Source organism: Urocitellus parryii, chromosome 8 (genome assembly GCF_045843805.1).
Source record: "Urocitellus parryii isolate mUroPar1 chromosome 8, mUroPar1.hap1, whole genome shotgun sequence".
Taxonomy (NCBI): Eukaryota; Metazoa; Chordata; class Mammalia; order Rodentia; family Sciuridae; genus Urocitellus; species Urocitellus parryii.
In genome coordinates this window covers 53,892,357-53,918,042 of record NC_135538.1, presented here as the reverse complement: position 1 = coordinate 53,918,042, position 25,686 = coordinate 53,892,357, and the positions used below count along the sequence as shown (strand labels likewise).

Sequence of the window (25,686 nt, the reverse complement as noted above, 5' to 3'; positions counted from 1 at the left end):
TCCCCATTTTGGAGAATGGTTTAAAATTTGACGGATCCAAAAAAAGTTATTGATTTTTGTCTGTCCAACTTTTTCTTTTTTCTTGGTGCTGGGGTTTGAACTCAACCCAGGGTCTTGCACATACCAGGAAAGCACTCTACCACTAAACTATACCCCCTGCCAAGCTATTTTTTGTTTTAAGAACCAGGGTAACAATTTTCCAGCTGCTTACATTTGGGCTGAAATATGGAGTGTTTGACTTTGAATAACCATTTCCTTGCTTCCATCTGGATTTCCATGTTCTTTATAGTTCTCACATTGCCTCGTGTACTTTCTAAACAATAGTATAGCCATATAGAGCCTTTTCACAACAGGGTCTTACTAAGACTGTTTGAGAAAAGGGCTGGTGCTTGACGTCTCCTGGCTATGTTAGAACTTTGCACATTTAAAGGGCTCAGTGCTGCTGGTGAGTTTATTGGGTCACTTCCATTTATGGCACTCACTCGGACAGTGAAGAGCATTTCTGAATTTCCCTTTTGCTTTTTTTGAATTAATTTTCCTGGTCCCTGTATCAAAGTCTTAATTCCTTTACAAGGTTAGAATACCGGAAACTTCAGTGTTAATCAAGATTTATAAATGTAGTACCTCAAGATCTGATAAGACATTTTTTCCTCAATTTCCTGATTTCTTTTTGTATTGGCTAAGGTAGTCAACTAAGTTCGAATCTGACCAAACTCCAGGAAATCAAAGAGTTTCCTAGCTAAATACCTTAACCTGGCGGTTTCAGCATTACCTGGGAAGTTTTAAAAAAACAAAAACGCCTATAGACTCAGTCTTAGTGAGTAATTATGCTATGTTTAGAGAAATAAGATATTCCAATAAGCAAGCTCTTCATGTCCAAAGAGTTATTTGCACTCAAACTTAAAAACAAAATAAAACTATCCATTCTTTCTATCATGTAGAGCCTAGCTAAAGGACATAGGAAATGTTACTGAAAACTCCCTCTTTCATTCATTCAATAACTGCAGTGAGTCACACACCCTATCCACTATGCCAAGGCATGGCCTTTGAGTAAAACATACTCAGTCTAAATTCAGCGTCACTCCATCCTGGGCAACCTGAGCACATCCTTGAGCTTTTAGAACCTGTCTTCTCATCTGTCAAGAATATCACCTACTTCATAAGGGACTTCTATTATGAGATCACAGCAGAAAAAATAAAGAATGATACTCTCTACCCTCCTGAAACAGTTTCCAACTCTGTTCCCAGTCCAAACACTTGCATATTGTACTAATCACCACTAGCACCCACTGAACATTTAATCTACAAACCAGGCAGCATACTAAGCTCTCTATCTGTCCATCCAAACCTCCAACATATTTTATCTGTAAAGACTCAGGGGACAGGAGGGGAGGGGAGGGGGGATAGTAGAGAATAGGACAGACAGCAGAATACATCAGACACTAGAAAGGCAATATGTCAATCAATGGAAGGGAAACTGATGTGATACAGCAATTTGTATACGGGGTAAAAGCGGGAGTTCATAATCCACGTGAATCAACCGTGTAATATGATGTATTAAGAACTATGTAATGTTATGAACGACCAATAAAAAAAAAAAAAAAAGACTCAGGGGACAGCAGCCTCCTCCTTTCATTGGGCATATTGATTCCTACCCCTAAAACAAAAAAGGCAAAACAAGTTGAGGTAACAGGTTGAGGACTTTTCCTCTAGAGTAGCCCATAACAAGAGGACCAAGTTGAAAAGTCATAGGATGTAATAAAAGAGATGCTCCTTCCTCAGCTCCTCTTCCCCAAGGTCATAAAACCAGTAGAGGGTCACAATGGCAGAACTTCCAAGCAGGAAACTAAACATTACAATCCTGAAACACTATGACAACAGGATTAGCGGTACCATTTGCTGCTACTACTAGCTGTCTACATAGGCTGTGACTGCCATCAGGTTAACTATTAAAAAGCTTTTGCACATTTTAGATACCGTTGTTCCACAGATTTTACATTTACTCCTAAACACCATTTACAGCTGGCAGGAGGTGAGACAAGGCTATCTCTAAGTAGACATAAAGCCTGAAAATCTTGTATATTTCCTATCCAATCCTTTATAACTCACTGCCAACTTAAGTACTGTTCTCTTAGGAAGACTCCCGAGGGTTTCTAGAACCCTTCCTTTTGTGATTAGAATTAACAGTGCCTGCATTTTTACTTCAGTTGGCTAACAGTAAACTTTTACTATCACCATGGTCTCAGTTCCCTAAGAGACAACATTAAAAAGTACCTTCTTGCATTAGGCAAAAAATTATACCTGGAATAAACAACTTTTCCCCTAGTTTACAACCTGTGACTTGTCAAGAGCATGCTTGCCCTTAGAGAAAATTGTAGTAGAGATTAAAAGTAAGCAAGACATTACAACCATCCTCAACATTATTCCCTTTAAGAAACAAAATCAAAAGAATTCCATGGTAAGTGGAAACCTTCATACTGCTGACGTTTTTCTGCTTTTCATTGCAGGAAGTTTAGCAGCATCTCTCATCCACCTAGATTCCAGTAGCATTTCCTAGTTGTGACAGCCAAAATATCTGAGCACTGTCATAAAATTACCCTGGCTGAAAACCATTGTTTCAGAGGAATTACTTAGTTTAGAAGAGCTACCATTACTCTGTTCTGAACATCCCAAAGTGACAGCATTTGATTTTAATTTTCTAACACACTGAAATAAAATTTGCATGTTTAGTTATATATTTTCTTATATAACCAATTTTATGGAATTATGAAATACTGTTTGAGCAACAAAAGGCCTTATAAGGCAGCTCTGACTTCTTCCTCTGATTTCTAGATTGCTTGAAATCTTCCTCTGATTTCTAGATCCCAGTTTGAACAAGACCTAAACTTAATTCCTCTTAAATGTACTGACCTGTCTCTAGAGGAGATGCATCTGGGGTGGGAGGACAACCTGTCCTTATCTTGGGATTTAACTGGGGGTCATGATGGGTCCCCCAAACACACTAACAGATTGTGCAGATTCAAACTAGAAACAACATTCTGGCTGCAAAGGTCTAACCAGAAACAGCAAGGAGTTCTGTGTTGTACAGCCTCTTATTATTTAAACAAGTCAGTCTACAACACTGGCCCTTTTCCCTTAAAGAGGATAGTGTGTGTCCCAAGCCCAAGCCTAATAAAAGAGAAAGCATGCACCTGCTGACTTACTATACCCTTGCTAAGTTCCAACAATTCACTCAGATGGACTAGGGAAAAAATTCTGAGAAACAGGAGGCATGGTATTGACTTATCTTAAAAGGTCTTTTAAAGAATGACTTGAGATTATAAAGCATTTCTCAAACACAAAGTGCTTCATAAATGATTCAATAAGCGTCAAGGAATGCTTTTCTAGGGCATCATGTTTTTGTTGTTTAAAAAGAAAATACCCCATTCAAAAGGGGGTAGCATATTTGATATCACCACTGTTTAAAGAGGAATGGAGTTACAGGAATGAGAAGTGTGTAATTAGTAAATAATCCCTCTCAACAAGTGAGTTATGATGTAAAGCCATAAGGGAGAAAAGAAAAGCTAGAGGCACCACAAATCAGTGCATATCAGAAATGCATTTTAATTTTTATTTGAAAACAACTTAAATTTTTAGACAAATGATTTTAGTATATAAATTTGATTTTGTTTTTATACAGAATATAAAGATTTCCCTCATTAATCTTCCATGTGAAGGGTATTACAGACTGGAAGGAAGATATGTTCTGCACACAAGTCTGTATCTTCTGTGTGCGGCACTGGAAACAAATGGTGTAGTGCTCCTACACATAAATTAGATCAAGTGACATTACAGTTTAAAGGGGGAGAAGAGAAATATTGTCGTTAATCCGATTCAAGAAGCAAACATGACACAAAAACTGTGCAAATAAGACCAAGTCAGTAACTTTAGTTAGGACATTGCAGATTATAAGGGAAGGTTTGTGAGGCTATAGTGTGCACCACATTAAAACAGCAAGAAAAGCTATTTATATAGAAAAGCTGGAATGAGGGATTTTCACTAAAGCAAATTAACTTCTTGTCAACTGCCAAAACAAAACAGAGCATATGAGTGTTAGTATACTGAAGGCATGTTATACCAGTTTCTGTGCAGCATGCTAAAAGTTATTTAGAACTTCTTCACACTGGTGCATACGAATCATTAATGGTCACATTTTTGCCTCTTCTCACCAAATTTCAGGCATGTCTTATTTTAGATGGAGTATAGCTTTTATCTATGATCTCATCCTGTAAAAACATGTGAAGACAACGTTCATTCTGTGCCAGAGGATGACCAGCGACCCTGGGAATTAAAAAAAAAAAATACAAATTTAGTTCAATATTTCATAAAAACAGGAGTTTGAGGTTGAGATATATATAAAATTTACTAAAAGTAAGTATTATTCTGGTCTACCCATAAAGCTATGCTTTGTCAACTAATAATAACTATGCTTTCCTTGGGTTCACATTAGCAATTTAGAAAACAATTCTTACTGGATTAACTATGCACTGCTTCTCATAATGTGTATCCAATTGGCTTCTTAAGTACTAGTCGGTGTATTCATTAGAAACAAATGAATTTTAACATTAAAAGTGAAATGTATCACTGGATTCTAAGAATCCATTTTAAAAAGAGATACATGATTAGAGTTAGAAATACAGGGAAGTTCAATAAAAGCCTCCATACTAAGAAACAGGACCAACTTTCAGGTGTTTTGTTTCTTTTTTTCTCATTTCTTTTTTCACTGCTTTTAAAGTCTTCTATCACAGGCTAAACACAAAACCAGACTGGGTAACTAGAATTCTATTTCAGAATTTAAAAACATCTGACATAGCAATGCCTTCCCCCAAACAAAGTATGTTCATAATAAGACAAGTAAATGTTGTGTGCTATGATAGATAACCAAGTTAAAGGCTTTGTGTAACCCTTTCTCTTTTGTTTACTACTCATGGATCTTCAAATTACAAGATAAAATTAATATGTAAGCTCACAAACCATGTTTTCATAATTAAAGTGATCCCTTTCTTAGCATAATCTTTCTATTTCTTTGGCTTCTTAAAAATAATTATATTTTAGCTGGGTGTGGTAGCACATGCCTACAGTCCCAACTACACAGGAGACTAAGGTAGAAGGATCATCTGAGCCCAGTTTGGGGCCAGCCTGGGCAAAACAGTGATACCCCATCTCTTAAAAAATAAAAAATTATTATTTCAAAGATGAGTAAAATTAAATGCTAGACATATTGATTTGAGCTTTTCAAGATTTTCTAAAAGACAACCCTAAAGTCTTTTTATATTTTCAAAAGAAAACATTTTTTAAGGGAAATAAAAAATGTACACCTTTACACAAGACATGTTGATAATACTTCCTTCTGCAATCAAACAAAATGATTGCAACCGTATTGTATGTTTTATTGTTCATTCTAGAACATACCCAAATCAGAAAGAATCATAAGGTAAAACTATGTTTTTAAATGCTGCAATTTTAAATGTAATTTGCATAAATTAAGAAAATATAAAACTTAGGTCAACACAAAGCTACTTATTTCAATCACTCAAGTGTGTTAATATTTATCACATGATAGTCAACTTGTCATATACTTTTACTTTGTTTAAATGATACAAAAAGTTAGAAAATGATCAAAAGAAAGGCAATATCAGGATTTAACTTAACAGTTAAAGTTACAAGTGGTCAACTCAAGTAGTCTCAAAACAGCTCCCTCTCACCCCCTCAAGAACAGAGAGAACTTACTTGTTTATAAACTGCTCCAGCCCTTGCTTCCTTTCCTCTATAAAATTGTCATCAAATATTCCATCATCTCCTCTAAAAGGTAGCTGACGCAAAAATGCTTTCCCAGGGAGTGGGGGAACTACAACCTAAAACAATATGAAGAAAGTGAATTCTTGATCATGCTAACTAGGTTGTGAAAATTTATAAAACACAACATGTCAAACAGTAGACCCTTATTATGAGAGCTGTCCCATTCTCAAACTAATTTAAACGTAAAGAGAATTAGTAAAAGTATATATATTCTGAAAAAGCTCAATGTTTTGGAGGCAAGACAAATGAATGCAGAAAAAGCTCATCACACTGTAGTTCTAAAAAGACAGGTCCCAGAGCTCTATTTGGATACAGCACTTTTCTTAGTCTTATCAAATCACAGATACACAAAAGCAATAATCTTCAATTATCTGATTCTTAAATAAAAGGTTATCATGCCTCTCAGACACTTCAGGAGAAGAATGCTTTCATTGGGCTGGGGATGTGGCTCAAGCGGTAGCGCGCTCGCCTGGCATGCGTGCGGCCCGGGTTCGATCCTCAGCACCACATACAAAGAAAGATGTTGTGTCTGCCGAGGACTAAAAAATATTAAAAAGTTCTCTCTCTCTCTCTCTCTCCCTCTCCCTCTCTCTGTCTTAAAAATAAATAAATAAATAATGCTTCCATGCAATGAAAACCACAGAATTCAAAATTGTCTCAAAAGAAATAAAATATTATCTACATGTTCTTCCTGCAATATGATAGATAAGAACTCTGTGGTTTCTTCAATGTCTTATCATCCACTACTATTTGATGCCATTTTTTCCATGTCTTAAAGCTAAAAAATGTCAACTTTCTCCCAAATCCCCTATTCTAGGGGCTGGAGTTGTGGTTCAGCAGTAGAGCATTCACCTAGCATGTGTGAGGCACTGGGTTCATTCCTCAGCACCACATATAAATAAAATAAAGGTATCGTTTCCACCCACAACTAAATAAATATTTAAAAAAAAAATGGTTGGGAATGTAGCTCAGCGGTAGTGCACCTGACTAGCATGTAAAAGGCCCTGGGTTCAATCCCTTGCACTCTGCCCACATACAAAGAAGAGAGATAAATGGCTGATAAGTACATGAACAGGTGATCCAAGAGAATCGAAAATCAAAACCACAGTGAGAGAACACTTCATAAACAATAATATCAGAAATAAATAAGAGGGTATGGAGAGAAGTACAATGCTCAAATACTGCTGGTGGTAATGTGAAGTGTGCAACTGTATTGGGTCCAACAGTCCCAGTTACTTGGGAGGCGCAAGTGAGAGGATCATTTGATCCCAGGAGTTGAGAAGCCAGACTGAGCACAGTGAGAACTTGTCTCAAAAACAAAAAACACTGGTGCAACTATTTCAGAAAACAACTTGGTAGTTCCTCAGAATTTTAAAAAGTTAACTGACCCAACAACACAATCCCAGATATATACCCCAAAGAAATGAAAACATATTCACAAACAAAAACTTGGGTATAACTTTTTCTCTTCCTTCCCTTTTTCATGGTGCTAGGGATCAAACACAGGGTCTTATGTGTAGCAGGCAAGCACTCTACCACTGAGCTACATCTCCAACCTATGCACAATTTTTTAATACCAGGATTGATATTCATGTAAAAAGCATGTAAAAAGCCCTGGGATTGGTATTCAGTGAAAGAGTACTTATTTGTCTCATGAGCACAAAGTTCAAGTTTGAGCACACTCCACAACAAATTGAATGGAATACATGAAGTGTATCTATATAATAGGATATTATTTAGTAATACAAAGAAATGAAGTACTGGGCTGGGGATGTGGCTCAAGCGGTAGCGCGCTCGCCTGGCATGCGTGTGGCCCGGGTTCGATCCTCAGCACCACATACCAACAAAGATGTTGTGTCCGCCAAAAACTAAAAAATAAATATTAAAAAATTCTCTCTCTCTCTCTCTCTCTCTCTCTCTCTCTCTCCTCTCTCACTCTCTCTTTAAAAAAAAAAAAAAAAGAAAGAAATGAAGTACTGATACCTTGAAAACATGGAAAGTAAAAGAAACCAGACATAAGAGATGACATATATTGTGTTTCCATTTATATGACATGTTTGGAATAGGTTAAGCCCTTAGAGAAAATAGATTAATAACTGCTTAGGGCTGGGTGAGGAGGGGCTGGGGAAAAATTGGTAGGAACTGTTTGTTTTTTAATATTTTTTTTAGTTGTCAATGAACCTTTATCTTATTTACTTATATGCTCTACCACTGAGCTACAACACTAGCCCCAGAATTTCTTTTATAGGGTGAAAAAAATGTTCTAAAATGGAATAGTTATGTTGTTATGTTGTACAACTCTGTGAATATACAAAAAAACCCAGAATTGTACATTTTAAATTGGTAAATTGGGCTGGGTTTGGTGGCACATGCCTATAATCCCAGTAGTTTAGGAGGCTGAGCCAGGAGGATTGTGAGTTCAAAGCCAGAGTCAGCAACTTAGTGAGGCTGTCAAAAAAAGTTTTTTAAAAAGGGCTGGAGATGTGGTTCAATAGTTAAGTGTCCTTGGGTTCAATCCCCAGTACCAAAAAAAAGTGAATTGTATAGGATGTAAATCTTATTTCAATAAAGCTGTTGCTTTAAAAAAAAAAAAAAAAAAAAGGCAAAACATACATTCATTCAGCAAATGTTAAGTAAAGGCCAGAGCCTATCATAAACTACTTCTCCATGGTCATTAAAAACTTATTCAATGGGAGGGGAGGGGAGAGGAAGGGAGGAATGGAAGGACAGCAGAATAAAATAGATATTATTATTGCTGTGTGTATGTATGTGACTGCATGACCAATGTGATTCTGTAACCTGTACACTTAGAAAAATGAGAAAATTATATCCCATCTGATTCAAATGTATGATATATCAAGATCATTGTACAGTCATGTGTAACTAATTAAAATTTTAAAAAAACTGGAGGAAAAAAAACTTTTCTTCATTACCCAGAATTGCCCCAACTTTGTTTTATACATCTGTAATTTGTATGTAGTTGAGTTATACATTTTTATTTCCAAAGAGCCAGACGTTTCAACTCCATTTATCGAATTCCTTTCCGAAATGGTAGTTTATTTCTTATTTTTATTTTTTATATTGGGGATTGAACCTAGGATCTGGTGCATACTAAGCACATGTTCTACCATTGAGCTATAGTCCTAGCCCTCAACGTTAATTTTGTTATGAACTAAAATCTCCTATTAAAACACGTCAGCTTTTAAATCCTACTAGAGCCTGTTAATCTGTACATCCAATTCTAAAGCAATAATATCCATTGAAAGTTTTGTTTTTTTTTTTTTTGGATGGCCTGAGGATCGAACCCAGGGTCTCATGAATAGTAAAAAAGTGCTCTATCACTGAGATATTCCCAGGCTCTAAAGCTTTAAGTACTTTTTTGAGGGTGGTGTTAGTTATTGAACTGAACCCAGTTATTCAGTTCAGTTATTGAACTGAACCCAGGCCTCCCTCATGCTAAGCAAGTGCTCTACCACCGAGTTAAAAGCCCCAGTTCCTTAACTACTATTTCTTTAAGATATGCTCTTATGCCTGGTAAAATACTTTCTCAACAGATAAAGAAAAAGTGTGACTAATCTAATCTTGAGCATTCTGATCCTAAAGTTCATATATACAAACCTCCAAGTTTATAAGGACTCCAACTGAGACTTCTATTTGGATTTTATGAATGTGTGTGTGCAATAGGCGATATTACCTATTTTCAGGTCTCTAGTTTAACTTTTGTTTTTTACAGCTTACTATCATCTATCATACTATATATCTTACTATTTTTTTGCCTTCCCTTTATCAATATGTTAATATTTGTGCATAATGCTCCTGTATCCAGTCATATTTATCTGGTTAAGGTTTTTTCTTTCACTTTTCTAGTTTATTAAGCTTTAGAAAAATGGAATAACCTAGACTTAATCTACCTTGGCACTCCTAACACACTCACTTTACTACATTCTAATCACAAAATTAACTCTTCATCATTTTACGCATACCATTACCTTCCATGACTCCACGCCTCTAATGTCATTCTGAAGTAAGGTTGAAATGAAGGACATAAGAGTGGGCTTTGTTCCCTTGAATCCATTTTGCATCCCAAATCACTAAATTTTCTTTTAAGCAGACAATTCTACAAGGTATATAATAAGTGTTTCTCAAACTGCAGGTAGTGGCCCATCAGTGGATCATGACCACCATTTAAAAAGCCAACTTTACAATGGTGATGGGGGGTAGAGGGAGGGAAGCATAAAAGTTCAGTGGATTACTAAAAGGGGAAGGAAGGGAAGGGAGCGGAGATGGGAATAGGAAACAGAGTAGAATGAATCGGACAGAACTTTCCTGTGTTTATATATGAATACAACACAAGTGAAACTCCACATCACCTCCAAGCACAAAAATAGGATCCCAATTAGAGTATGTCACACTCCATGTATATATAATGTGTCAAGATACATTCTACTGTCATGCATATCTAAAAAGAACAATTTATTTTAAAAAAGGAAATTTTAAAAAGCCAACCTGAAGAACATCAGCATGTATCATGCAAAGATTATTGTTTTATGAAACTCTGCCACATATGTATGCATGTATGTATGTGTGATGAAAAAAAAATGTAGCCAAGTCTCCCAAAATTAAAAAATGTAGCCAGGTCCCCCAAAACTCCTGTGTTAATCCAGAAATATTCAGAGGGAAAATGAGTAGATCACAAGAGCTGCAATCTAATTGATCCATCCCTAGTTTGAATGTACGGAGTGTAACTGTAGGCAGATGGGGCTTGGCTGGAAGAGGTAGGTCACTAAGGGGGTATTCTCCCTGTGGCCCTTTCCCTCTCCACTTCTCAGTGGCCATGACCTGAGCAGTTTCCTCTGGCATGCCCTTCTGCCATAATGTGCTAACCTTGCCTTGGGTCCAAAAGCAATGGTTGACTCACCATGAACTAAATCTCTGAAATCATAAACCAAAATAACATTTTCCCTCCTCTAAGTTGTTACTGTCAGACTTTGATCAGAGCAATACAAAGCTGACTAACACACCAGGTGCACAGGTACACACCTGTAATCCCAGCTACTCAGGAGGCTAAGGCAGGAGAATTCCAAGTTCAAGGTCAGTCTGGGACTCAGCAAAACCCTGTTTCAAAATTTAAAAAGGCGCAGGGGGAACTGGGAACCATTCAGTGGTAGAGTGCTTACCTAGCATGTACAAGGCCCTGGGTTCAAGAACACTCAGTGTTGTGGGGGGGAAAATATATTATTATATATTATTATCATCATATATTATGATGAGTAGGATAAAATTGGAAATACTCTGACATGAGATGCACTGAGGAAGCAAAACTTTTGGAACAGAGAAGATGGAATAGTATTAGAGAAGGAAGAAAGTAATAGCAAGAAGGTTCTAAAAAGTGTTATTCAAGTGTGAGTCAGCAAAGGTGTCAATTGGGCCACTAAAGTAGATAAGAAAAGAGTTCTGAGAAAAACTTACAAGACTCTTTCTCTATTTCCCATGAAATAGCACAAGGCTGAAAGGATGAAACATTTGAAAACAAAAAATCATGTTTGCTTTTACTCATTTTAATTAAGATAATTTTCCTGAGAAGAACATTAAAACTTGAAATATTCTGCAAAGGTGCATTACAGGTAATTTTTACCTTGCTCTCTCTCTCTAATTCACTTCGCAGCCATTCAAAGTCACTGTATCTTCTTCTAACAGTAGATTCCTTCAGCTTGAAAATAGGAAGATTTGTCTGAAACAAACAAACAAAAAATCACTTGTAAGTGGAAGCACATTAAGGAGACCTCAAAGCTGGGGGAGGAAAGCAATGCTTGTCAAACTGATAATATGACAAGCAGGGTTACCTTAAAATAAGAAAATGATTTATTAAAACTTTTAATTACGGCTGGGTGTGATGGCACATGCCTGAATGCCAAAAAGCTCAGGAGGCTGAGGCAGGAGGACTGGAAGTTTGAGGTGAGCCTCAGCAATTTTGTGAAGCCCAAAGCAACTTAGTGAGACTTGACTCAAAAAATAAAAAGGGTCAGGTTATGTGGCTCAGTAGTTAAGCACCACTGGGTTTATCCCTGGTACCAAAAAAACATTTGATTACAATGAAACTCTGCTAATTGTTTAAAAGTATATACTTTAAATGAGAATATAACATTTAAAATGTACCTTTGCATGTATGCTTTTGGATATCATTCTGCTTGAGGGTTATTTACATACATAAATATATTTTTTTCTATCATTTTGGTAAAAATGTTAATTGAGGGGTGGTGAGAAAAGGTTAGCTCTGGGTTAGGGATGTAGCTCAATGGCAGAGCACTTACCTAGTATGCTTGAGGCCCTGAGCTTAATCTCCAATACCAGCAAAAGGAAAAAAAAGAAAAACGGTGGGAGGAGGAGGCGGATTTGACTGTTTCCTAGCTTAGTAGATAGTTCTCATAAGAGGAATAACACCTTACGGACTTTTAAATAAAATACAAAGTATTCTGTTATTAGGACTAGATTAGATCTTGCATAATAGAAGAAATGAATAAGCATTATTTTAAAGTTTTATTTTAATTGACATACATGTATGAGGTTCAAAGTGACATTTTAATACATGTATATACATTGTAGGATGATCAAATCTAAGAAATAAACATATCCATCATCTCAGATATTTATCATTTTTTGTTGTTGTGAGATCATGGTTAAATCCTCCATTTTAGGTATTTTGGAACATACTTTAATATTAATACCTCTTGTGCAACAGAACACCAGAATTTATTCTTCCCATATAACGATGACTTTATACTTGATGACCATCGTTTCCCATTTATTTGTCCACTTCCCCTATACACAACTGTTGAGAGCCACAGCCAAAGGGGCCCCAGCAAACTTCCAGCTGCCGGCTGATGATTGGCTCACAGTGGCCCCAGCAACATCTAGCTGATTGGCTCCTCTGCGGTGATGTTCATTGGGCTGTTTCCCTGCCCTTCAGAATGCCAGCTGATGATTGGCTCACAGCGGCCCCAGCAACATCTAGCTGATTGGCTCCTCCACGGAGCTGCTCATTGGGCTGTTTCCCCGCCCTTCAGACTACGGAACTGTTCATTGGGGGACTTCTTTGGCTCCGCCCACACGACCCAGCCAATCGGCCTCAAGAGCAGGAGGATTGTGGGAGGTTGGTGTGGGAGAGAGGCTTGTGGAAGCCAGTGGTGGCAGTTGGGCTCTGAGGGTTTCTTTTCCTGAGGAGCTGTTTTGCTTGGTGTTTTAGTTCTAAAAATAAAGTTAGTTTCTTTTGACAAGTGGCTCCTGAATTGTGCCCAGCCAGACTGCGGCACACAACCTCTGGTAAACACCATTCTGTTCTCTATTTCTCCCATTTGAAATACAAAGAATTATTCTTAATGGGTTTCTAAAAAATTCCAAAAAAGAACAGGGAAAGTGCTGCAATGTCTCTCCTCTCTTACCACAAGTAGGAAGGAAAAAAAAAATTTTTTTTAAATAACTAAAACAAATAGGAAATTAAGAGCTGGGAATGTAGCTCAAGGGTTAGCCTGATCAGACTAAAAGTAGAGTCACACTACTTGGCAGACCAGCCTCCTAGATTCAGGTTGTTCCTGAAAGAAAGCAAGTTTAAGAACTAAAAACATAATGCTCAGTCTCATGAGATTAGTTGAAATTAATAAATTTTTTGGAGACTATATTCTGCACAAGATTGCAAAAGTTACTTAGTTGTTGCTACTTCTGTCAACTTCTAAACTTAAAAGAAAAAATTCCTATATTTTTATTCTTTTTTTTTTTTTAAAAAGCTACCAAATCCAATAAAATATGGTTTCATGATTAAGGTCTATTAGAAGAAGCAGTAGGATACCACCACTTATTATCAAGAACAGATTTTTATTTTTTTAAATTTTTTAAAATATTTTACTTTTTAGTTATCAGCGGACACAACATCTTTGTTGGTATGTGGTGCTGAGGATCGAACCTGGGCCGCATGCATGCCAGGCGAGCGCACTACCGCTTGATCCACATCCCCAGCCCCAAGAACAGATTTTTAAATGTGCTTATCACAATGCTTGTAGAAAACAGAAATGATTTAACACAATGAATGCCATACTCTATCAAAAATAATATTTAATACTATGTATTCTCTCAGAATACATTCTGTCTTAAATTCAGTCTTTAAACTTAGAGAACTTTAAACCATTTTATAACTAAAAAGAAAAAAGTTCATTGCCAAATGAAGGAAAGACTGGCTTCTTACTTTGGATAGAGAGGGACATGTAAAAATTCACTCCTAAGAAAAATCTACTCATTTGTTAAACTTGATGCCACTAGTAAATAGTTGTCATACAGCAAAAGAAAAGTTTTTTACTCAAGACCTTAAATCCATTTTGTAGTGGTGTCAATTTTTTCCAAAGTGTATTAACTTCTCTGTGTTGTACACCTTAGAGCCTGGAATCTTCTACGGATGCTATTGGGTACAACGGTGTATAGGTTTCAAGCATGAAACCAAATCTCACAAGAGGTTTAAAAGCACTTGAATTTTCTTTCCCAGGTAACCACAACATTTGTTCATTGTATTAATGACTAAGAGCAAAATTGCATCTAACAAGACTCTCATTATACTAAAAGTCAAGCTTGTATTTAGAGATGCTGGCTTGCTATACAGAGAGGTATTCTCATTCCTCTGAGTAATAAAATTAGGTCCCCTGGAGAGCAGAACGATAATTCCCAAAAAAGAAAGCAATGGATTATTTCTCTCTAATTTCACCCATTGGCTTTTTAACCAAGTTCATACTTCCGCATTAAAATATTAAGTCTTTGTAAGTGTCTAAAGATAGAAAGGCCTTTACAGAGTTAAGTATTTTCTGCAGGTGAGATTTTACATTTTGAATTCCCTTCTCTCAAATTACTTTACAAAAGGGATTAACTGCTCTCTTTATTCAGTATGTTAAGATCAAGCTTGTGAAAAGAGTTCCCTAAGAATTTTCATACTTCTGGGTACGGAAGTCTACAAAGTTAATCTCTGAAACAACATATCAAGCTTACAGGTACAATGTTGAGAGAACAGTGCCAATTCAGCTCATTTTACCTTCCATTTTCCCTTTTGAACTTTTGACACAATCATGATTATATCTGATTCACTCTAATGGGGGAGGGGCTGCCTTTCTATGATTAGTAGTTGGCTAGATTGTATACTTTTTAAAAGAATCACAGTTAAAGAAAATTCATTTTGTTTTCTCAGTTGGTTATGATTTCTTTTTGTGCTTTAGAGTTCCGATAAAGTCACATCAAGAAATTCTGGCTCAGTGGTAAAGAACTTTGCCTAGCATGCATGAGGCTCTGGGATTTGAACTCATCACAAAAAAAAAAAAAAAAGAAGAAGAAAAGAGAAAGAAAACAGAAATTCTTAATTATTTGTTCTTTACATTTAGAGTAATAAGTGCCTATTAAACGTCTTCCTGATCATTATAAGGTCATTTCAACTTACTTAATTAAAAAAAAAAACAAATGAAAAACTGCTCATTTTGTTTCAATCTCTAAACAATCACCATTGTTTACAAATTCTTGTGGTTGGTCACTTTTTTTTTAATCCTTATAAAGTATATGAGTGTCAAAAAGAATATTTTTTCCCCTACAGTTTTGGGGAGGACTCAACTATTATTTACTGAGCATCTATAAAAAGGCAATAGTATAGATAAGGTGGGTGAACACTGTTTACAATAACTAATAAAAAGTACTGCTAGCCCTCATGAAGTTTATAACATACCAAGGAGGTGAGAAGATAAGCATATAAAAAGCTGAATTTACATGATTAAAAATACCAAGAGGCTGAGGGTATAGCTCAAGATAGAACACTTGCCTAGCATGTGTGAGGCTAAAGCTCCCTGGCGCGCGCGCACGCGCACACACGCGCACGCGCACACACACACACACACACACAAATAATAATAATAACCCATTAACCACAAACAAAGCTGAAAGACAAAGAACAAGTTATAGACAAATATTTACAACATTTAACAAAAAAACTTCATTAAAATGTAAAGAACAGGGCCAGGGTTGTGGCTCAGCAGTAGAGCGCTCGCCTAGCATATGCAAGGCCCTGGTTTTGATCCTTGGCACCACATAAAAATAAACAAAGGTATGGTGTCCAACTACAACTAAAAAATAAATATTAAAAAAATGTAAAGAATATAGAAACTAGTGAGATAAACACACCTAACAAAATAGGGAGAACACAGAAAAAAACCAATGGACAATAATGTTCAATTTCACTCACAAAAGCAGTACTAGTTAAAATGATAATAATCTATTTTTAAATTGTAATATCCAGTGTTTAGTGAGGAGGGTAAGAATAGAAATTCAGTGAATTAGACAAGGGGGAAGGAAGGTAAGGGAGAAGGGATGGGAATAGTAAGGACAGTAGAATGAATCAGACAGAACTTCCCCATGTTCATATAGGAATACAGGTCAGTGACAAGCCATATCACGTACAACTGCAAGAATGTGATCCTAATTAGAGTAGGTAATATTCATATCCCCCCCATATATATATACACACACATATATAAATATGTCAAAACACACTCTACTGTCATGTACATCTAAAAAGAACAACAAATTAAAAAACCTGCTAAAGGTAATGGAAACTGGTACAACATTTTTAAGGACAGCATATTGATGAATCTACCACTCTTTTAAATGCACATATTTTTTTAAAAAAATGTGTTCTAATTAGTTATACATGATTAGTTATAACAGAGTGTATTTTAATATATTATTTACAAATGAGTACAGTTTTTCATTCTTCTGATTATACATGATGTAGAATTACATTGGTCATGTAATCCTATATGCACATTGGATAGTAATGTTCGATTCATTCTACTATCTTTCCTATTCCCATTACCTCTCTCCATTCCCTTCATTTTCCCTTTTCTAATCCAAAGTACTTCTATTCTCCTCCCCCATTCCCCCATCCCTGTTGTGAAATTAGTGTTGGCATATCAGAAGCATTTGGCCTTTGTTTTTTGGGGACTGGCTTATTTCACTTAGCATGATATTCTCCAGTCCCATCCATTTACTGACAAACTCCATAATTTTTTTTTTAATGGCTGAGTAACATTCCATTGTGTATATATACCAGTTTCTTTTTCTTTTTTGATAACTTAGGTCACTTTATTTTCTAATATGCCCAGCTGAAGGTTATCCATTTTATTGATCTTATCAAAGAACCAGATTTTTGTTTTCACTGATTTTATGTGTATATGTTGAGAGCCACAGCCAAAGAAAACAGTGAAGGAGCTAAAAGAGGCTGTAACAACCTATGGTCCTCAAGCACCCTTCACTGTAAGCTTGATCGAATCCATTACCAACTTAAACATGACGCCAGCAGATTGGGCTAATATGTGTAAAGCTGTGCTAACTGGAGGACAATACCTGTTATGGAAGGTTGCTAATGAGGAATTTTGCAAGGAGACGGCTATGGGAAATGCAGCAGCTGGTTATCCTCAGAGAAATCTAGATATGTTGTTAGGAAAGGGACCTTATGAGGATCGGCAGCAACAACTTGCATATGATCCTGGTGTATACGCACAAATTGCTGTAGATGCACTTAAGGCATGGAAGACTTTACAAGGACATGGAGGTTTACAAGGTCAATTATCTAAGATAATACAAGGAGCTAATGAACCTTATGCTGAATTTGTAGATAGGCTTATTCAAACAGCTACCAGAGTTTTTGGGAATACAGAACAAGCAATGCCATTAATAAAACAACTGGCTTATGACTAAGCGAATCGTTGGTGCAGAGATATCATTAGACCATGGAAACAGGAAGATTTAAACAAATATATTAAATTGTGTAGAGACATTAATGAACAAGAGCAAGTCATGGCAGCTGCAGTAAAACAGGCTTTAGATGCCAGAGACATTAATGAACAAGGGCAAATTGTGGCAGCTGCAGTAAAACAGGCTTTAGATGCCAGAGACATTAATGAACAAGGGCAAATTGTGGCAGCTGCAGTAAAACAGGCTTTAGATGCCAGAGACATTAATGAACAAGGGCAAATTGTGGCAGCTGCAGTAAAACAGGCTTTAGATGCCGGGCCAAGAACATGCTACAATTGTCAACAAGCAGGACATTTTAAAAGGAATTGCCCCATAGGAGGAGGGTTTAACAATACTAGGTATCAAAGGAATAGAATACCGGGTATTTTCCCATGATGCCGTAGAGGGAGACATTGGGCTAATGAATGCCGTTCTCAAACCACCATAGAGGGTACTCCATTATCAAAAAAACGAGCAAGGACAAGGTTTTTATCCACAATATCGTGGACAAAGGCATCGGGCTCCGTTGCCAAAAAACGGACAGGGGCCCCCAATGCTCCGGGGCCCCAAACCACAAATATACGGAGCTCTGGAGGAACCCAGCAACCCCATCAGGGTAGTGCCCAGGGCATCAGATCCCTCGTCAGACAGACTAGAGGGAGCGCAGGGTTGGACATCTGCGCCTCCGCCAAATCAGTACTAACTCCAGAGATGGGAGTTCAAATCATTCCCACAGGGGTGAAAGGACCTCTTCCCAAAGGAACAGTAGGCTTATTATTGGGACGCAGCTCTTCCACTCTAAAAGGACTTTTGATAAGTCCTGGGGTAATTGATCCCGATTATGAAGGTGAAATAAAAATTATAGCCAGTTCTCCAAAAGGTATATCAGTAATTTCACCAGGAGATAGAATAGCACAGTTACTAATAATACCATGCCTACATGATAAATTTTCCAGTTATGCTGTAGAAAGAGGTTCCAAGGGATTAGGCTCCACAGGTGTAGATTGGGCTATGCTTTCTTTAAATTTAGATTCTCGCCCCATGCTAAAACTAAATATTCAAGGACATGAATTTAATGGGTTACTGGATACAGGTGCAGACCTTAGCATTATCTCTCGTCAAGAATGGCCAAAACATTGGCCATTACAACAAGCCACTCAAACGCTTCGAGGCCTAGGAGTGGCGAATAATCCCGATAAAAGTGCAATGGTATTAGATTGGAAGGATCCTGAAGGATGTGAAGGAACGATACAGCCATATGTATTGGATCATCTTCCTGTAAATTTATGGGGACGAGATGTCTTAGATCAATTAGGTTTAACATTAACAAATAATATCAATAATGCACCCACTATTATGGCTAGACAAGGTTTTAGGAAAGGAAAAAGATTAGAAAAACAAGAACAAGGTATAGCAGCACCAATACAAATAAATCAAGGAACAGACAGACATGGGTTGGATTTTCACAAAGGGCCACTGAGACAATAAAAATTACCTGGAAATCAGAAAGACCAGTATGGGTTCCTCAGTGGCCCTTGACTAAAGAAAAGATACAAGTAGCCCATGATCTGGTCAAACAACAATTAGTGGAAGGACATATACAACCTTCTGTATCTCCCCATAATACTCCCATTTTTGTCATCAAAAAGAAATCTGGTAAATGGAGATTATTGCAAGATTTAAGAGCCATTAATAATGAAATGGTCATTATGGGACCTGCTCAATCGGGGATTCCTCAATTGTCTGCTTTGCCAAAAACTTGGTATGTTTTAGTTATAGATATTAAAGATTGTTTTTTTTCAATTCCAATTCATCCTGAGGATAGTCCACGTTTTGCATTTACTATCCCTGCACTAAATCATGAAGGTCCTGATCAGAGATATGAATGGAAAGTACTCCCTCAAGGGATGGCTAACAGCCCAACTATGTGTCAAATTTATGTTAACAGAGTAATCCAGCCACTTAGAAATCAAAATCCTGAGCTACAAATATTTCACTATATGGATGATATATTATTAGCACACAAAGCTAAAAACACATTGCTAGAATGTTATGCCACACTTACAAACTTATTAAAAAATTATAATCTAGAGATAGCAATAGATAAAGTACAATTAAATTTTCCAATTAATTATTTGGGAGTTCTATTATCCTCAACCATGGTCCGTCCACCAAAAATTCAAATACGAGTAGATCAACTCAAATCACTTAATGACTTTCAAAAGTTATTAGGAGACATAAATTGGATAAGGCCTTATCTAGGTATTCCAACAGGAGAATTGGGACCTTTATTTGATATCCTAAAAGGTCCATCAGATCCAAATTCACCCCGAATGTTGACGCCTGAAGCAAGAAAGGCATTAAAAATCATTGAAACATATATGGAAAATATGCATTTGGATAGAATTGATATGTTTGCCTTTATTATTTATTATACTATCAACAAAAAATATTCCTACAGGAGTATTTTGGCAAGAAGGTCCATTATTATGGACACATTTATCTTATTCTCCTAACACTATTCTTACTAGGTATCCTGAGGCTGTAGGACAATTAATACTCAAAGGAATAAAAACAGCAAAGGCAGTGTTTGGAATTTCTCCTAATAAAATTATTACTCCATATACTATGAATCAAATTGATGAATTAGCTAATGAGTTGAATACTTGGGCAATAATCATGTGCAAATCTAATGTTTCATTTGATAACCACTTACCATCTAATCCTTTATTGTCTTTTTGGTCATTGCATCCTGTAATTTTTCCAAAAATGACAAGAAAAACACCATGTCATGAATGCTCCAAATATATTCACTGATGGGTCAAATAATGGTACAGCAGCAATAGTTACACCTGATCGAACTTTTACATTTTTAGTACCCAAACAATCAGCTCAAAAGGTAGAGCTTAATGCAGTATTACAAACTTTTGTGATGTTTAAAGATTCTGTATTTAATTTATTTTCTGATAGTCAGTATATAGTTAATGCTATAGTATCCCTTGAAGATGCTGGTAGGATTTCCCCTTCTTCTACTGTTTTCTCTTTGTTTTCCACTATACAAAGTTTAATCTGGGACAGAAAAGATCCATTCTTTATAGTACATATCAGGGCACATACAGGATTGCCTGGAGCCCTTAGTTTGGGCAATGATTTAGCAGATAAAACTACACATGACGTACATATTTTCTCTATACTAGAAGAAGCTATAAATTTTCATAAAAGGTTCCATGTCAATGCTAATACTTTACAAAAGCGTTTTAAAATAACTAAGGAGCAAGCTAGACAAATAATAAAACAATGTCAAAATTGTGTGACCTTTTTACCACAAGTTAATCTTGGAGTCAATCCTAGAGGATTGATACCTAACCATATTTGGCAGATGGACGTCACACACTTGCCAGAATTTGGAAAATTAAAATATTTGCATGTTACAGTTGATACTTCTTCTGGATTTTTGATGGGCTCCCTTCATGCCGGAGAAAAAACTAAAGATGTTATAGCTCATTGCTTACAAAATTTTGCCACTGTGGGCATTCCAAAACAGTTAAAAACAGATAATGCCCCTGGTTATACGTCTACTTCTTTTAAACAATTTTGTTCATCATTTGGCATTACTCATATAACAGGAATCCCATACAATCCACAGGGACAAGGCATAGTTGAAAGAGCTCATCAAACTATTAAAATGTACTTATTAAAGCAAAAAGACGGAATTGGGAAGGGGTATATATTCCCCAAAGATAAACTTAAAATAACCCTTTTTACTCTAAACTTTTTAAATTTGGATTCATCAGGACTTAGTGCTGCAGAAAGGCATATGTGTCCAAAAAATGTACATAAGCCCAAGGTACTTTGGAAAGATATTCTAACAGGACAATGGAAAGGTCCTGACCCAGTAATTGTCTGGAGTCGGGGGTCTGTTTGTGTGTTTCCACAGGAAGAACAGCAGCCGATTTGGATTCCAGAGAGATTAACCAAGGTCCTGACCCAGTGATTGTCTGGAGTCGGGGGCCTGTTTATATGTTTCCACAGGAAGAACAGCATCCGATTTGGATTCCGGAGAGATTAACTAAAATCCTGACCCAGTGATTGTCTGGAGTCGGGGGTCTGTTTGTGTGTTTCCACAGGGAGAACAGCAGCCAATTTGGATTCCAGAGAGATTAACTAAAGCGAATTCTACAGACCAAAAAGAAGATGATTTGGCTCATATCAATAACAGCTGATATCCAAAACTCCAATTTGGCTATCCTTACATCTGCGACAGAACCAGGATCTGTTTTATTATTGCCCTTTCCCATATCATGAAGTTCTATTTTGTTTTTTGAGCTCATACAGACCTAGGTTAATGTTTTGCTGATCAGTTCTATTTGTTTTCTTTTTTGACTATTGAGTTTTTAAACATTGCAATGGAGATTTCACCTGTAAAAAGTTATAAGGCCTTTACTATTATGTTATGTGTTGTATGTATTATATTATGTGTGCACACTTGTGTTTTGTGTTATATGTTTGAATGTACATATGTCCATATATCATATATGATTGAGCGCTCATAAAAAAAAAAAATGGATCCAAAAATTTTTTTTATTCACGTGATTTAAATGGTTTAATTTAAATTGGGTAAATAACTGTTAAGAATTATTTTAATATGTAAACAAAAAAGAAGGTTAACAGATCTGTTTGTTTACTTTCACCTATTCTTTTCATTATATTTAATAATTCTTTTCAAAATAATGTAAATTGTTAAGAAAATTGTTTTCTTTTAGTGCCTTCTGGAATGTTACACAATGTTTTCTTTAGCCATTATTGCCAGAATTTCTATCTTCATCCCAGTGCCAGTGAAGACAATGTAAATTGTTAAGAAAATTGTTTTCTTTTAGTACCTTCTAGAATGTTACACAATGTTTTCTTTAGCCATTATCTTCATCCCTGTGCCGGTGAAGACAAAGATAAAACTAATCTACAGTTTCTGCAATAGCCATCACTGAACCGCTTACAGAACTTGCCTAAACTATGTGTCACTTGTATGCATTGTAAACTCACTTGTATGCATTGTGAACTATCTGTTGGTGCACCGACTTGTGGTAGTGTTGGAGTATTTTTGCTGATGATGTCATCGGTGGTACAATTTTTCCAACAAGAGCTGTCGATTGGCTTGGTATATCTTCCTCCCTTCTGCTTGTCATGATCGTTCAGCTATTTGGGGGCCAACAGAGGTGAGGCAAAGAACCTCACCCCCCCCCCCGCTGGTACCTCTCCACAGGTGTGGCTGTATACCGGACTGGTAGTCAATGACAGGTAAGATCCAATTACAATGGTACCAACCTAAGACAGGAGGCTGACGCCCTGAGGTCAGCTCATCCGAAGACGGGTAAGGACCATATGTAGTATTGGACAACCTAAGGCAGGCACGGTCCCTAAGCCACATGCTTGTTGTTTAAACAGAGAGGGGGAGATGTTGAGAGCCACAGCCAAAGGGGCCCCAGCAAACTTCCAGCTGCCAGCAAACTTCCAGCTGCCGGCTGATGATTGGCTCACAGTGGCCCCAGCAACATCTAGCTGATTGGCTCCTCTGTAGTCATGTTCATTGGGCTGTTTCCCTGCCCTTCAGACTGCCAGCTGATGATTGGCTCACAGCGGCCCCAGCAACATCTAGCTGATTGGCTCCTCTGCGGTCATGTTCATTGGGCTGTTTCCCTGCCCTTCAGACTATGGAACTGCTCATTGGGGGACTTCTTTGGCTCCGCCCACGCGACCCAGCCAATCGGCCTCAAGAGCAGGAGGATTGTGGGAGGTGGTGTGGGGTGTGAGGAGAGGCTTGTGGAAGCCAGTGGTGGCAGTTGGGCTCTGAGGGTTTTTCCTGAGGAGCTGTTTTGTTTGGCGTTTGTAGTTTTAAAAATAAAGTTTGTTTCTTTTGACAAGTGGCTCCTGAATTGTGCCTAGCCAGACTGCGGCATGTATACACTCATATACACATATAAAATTATATGTAATATAAAATATAACAGTATTATAACATATTATGTATAATACGCCATTGAATTCTACTCTTTATAACTTCCTTTTTTCTCCGTGAGTTTCTTTCTTTTTTATTGGTCATTTTTATTCTTATTTATTTATTTTTAGTTTTATTGATTTTATTTTTTTTAAATACGACAGGAGAATGCATTACAGTTCTTATTACACACAGAGTACAATTTTTTATATCTTTTGTATACAGAGTATGTTCACGCCAATTCATGCCTTAATACATGTACTTTTTTTTTGCATTACAATTCTTACTACACATATATACCACAATTTTTCATATCTGTTTATAATAAAGTATGTTGACACCCAATTTGAGTCTTCATACATGTACTTTGGATAATGATGTCCATCACATTCCACTGCCCTTGCTAATCCCCTGCCCCTCCCTTTCCCTCTCACCCCTCTTCCCTATCTAGTATTCATCTAATCCTCCCATGCTCCCCCTCCCTACCCCATTATGAGTCAGCCTCCTTATACCAGAGAAAACATTTGGCATTTGTTTTTTGGGGGATTGGCTAACTTCACTTAGCATTATCTTCTCCAACTCCATCCATTTACCTGCAAATGCCATGATTTTATTCTCTTTTAATGCTGAGTAAAATTCCATTGTGTATACATACCACTTTTTTTTTTAACCCATTCATCCACTGAAGGGCATCTAGGTTGGCTCCACAGTTCAGCTATTGTGAATTGTGCTGCTATAAACATTGATGTGGCCGTGTCCCTATAGTATGCTGTTTTAAAGTCCTTTGGGTATAGACCAAGGAGAGGAATAGCTGAGTCAAATGCTGGTTCCATTCCCAATTTTTCAAGAACTCTCCATTCTGCTTTCCATATTGGCTGCAACAATTTGCAGTCCCACCAGCAGTGTATGAATGTACCTTTTTCCCCACATCCTCTCCATATACCAGTTTCTTTATCTGTTCATCTGTTGACAGGCACCTAGGTTAATTCCAATAGTTTAACTATTATGAATTAAGCTTCAATAAACATTGATGTGGCTGAATCACTGTAGTATGCTGATTTTAAGTCCTTTAGGTATAAATCAAGGAGTGGGATAACTGGGTCAGATGGTGGTTCCATTCCATGTTCTGAGGAATTTCCATACTGTTTTCCATAGTGGTCGTACCAATTTGCTGTCACACCAACAATGTATGAGTGTACCTTTCCCCCCACATCCTTGCTAACATTTTTGTTTGTATTCTTGATAATTGCCATTCTGACGAATAAAATCTCAGTGTAGTTTGAATCTGCATTTCTCTAACTGCTAAAAATGTTGAGCATTTTTTCATATATTTGTTGAATGATCGTAATTCTCTTTGTGAAGTGTCTGTTCAGTTCATCAGTCCATTTATTGATTAGGTTATTTGTGGGTTTTTTTTTGGTATTAAGTTTTTTGAGTTCTTTATATATATATACTGCAGATTAATGCTATATTTGCGGTGCAGGTGGTAAAGATTTCCTCACATTCTGTAGGCTCTTCATATTACTGCTTCCTTTAAATGCACATATCTTTTGAGCCAACAATTTCACTAGAAATTAATTCTACAAATATTTCCACATATACAAAAAGAGGGCTGGGTTTGTGGCTCAGTGGTAGAGGGCTTGCCTAGTACGTGTAAGTCACTGGGCTGGATCCCCAGCACCACATTAAAAAAAACAACAACAACAACAACAAAAAAACACTAAACAAAAAGATAACAGTGCACAGAAATTTACATTAGTACCATTTCTATAATTTTGAAAAGCTGGGCATAAATCTCAGTAGTAGAATATTTGCCTCCTAGCATGTGCGAGGTCCTAGTTTCATCCCTAGCACCAACACACACACACACACACACACACAATCATTCTCTCTCTCTTTCTCTCTCTCACACAGAAAACATAAAGGAATTGACAGCTGACAATTGATTTAACCAGGATTACTTTAACACAGGGAGCTAGCTATACAACAGGAAGACCACTGAAAATGGTAAAAATAGTGTGAACTAAATACAAAGAAGAAACAAGTGC

The 25,686-nt window shown here is 36.9% G+C and overlaps 1 protein-coding gene across 2 annotated transcripts in view; it reads right to left on the bottom strand.

Annotated features, from left to right (window-relative positions):
• Window positions 1–3,583: 3,583 nt before the first annotated feature.
• Snx3 (sorting nexin 3) overlaps window positions 3,584–25,686 on the bottom strand; it is a 55,554-nt gene continuing 33,451 nt past the window's right edge. Inside the window, exons 2-5 of one of the 2 annotated variants that reach the window (XM_026389618.2) lie at window positions 11,474–11,569; window positions 5,770–5,894; window positions 4,209–4,320; window positions 3,584–3,802 (exon numbers count right to left, since the gene is read on the bottom strand). In XM_026389618.2, the coding sequence (XP_026245403.1) occupies window positions 4,215–4,320; window positions 5,770–5,894; window positions 11,474–11,569 (327 nt within the window). In that variant the 3' untranslated portion in view covers window positions 3,584–3,802; window positions 4,209–4,214. Of the gene's footprint in view, window positions 4,321–5,769; window positions 5,895–11,473; window positions 11,570–25,686 lie in introns of both variants that reach the window. The other variant, XM_026389617.2, reaches the window with a different exon arrangement.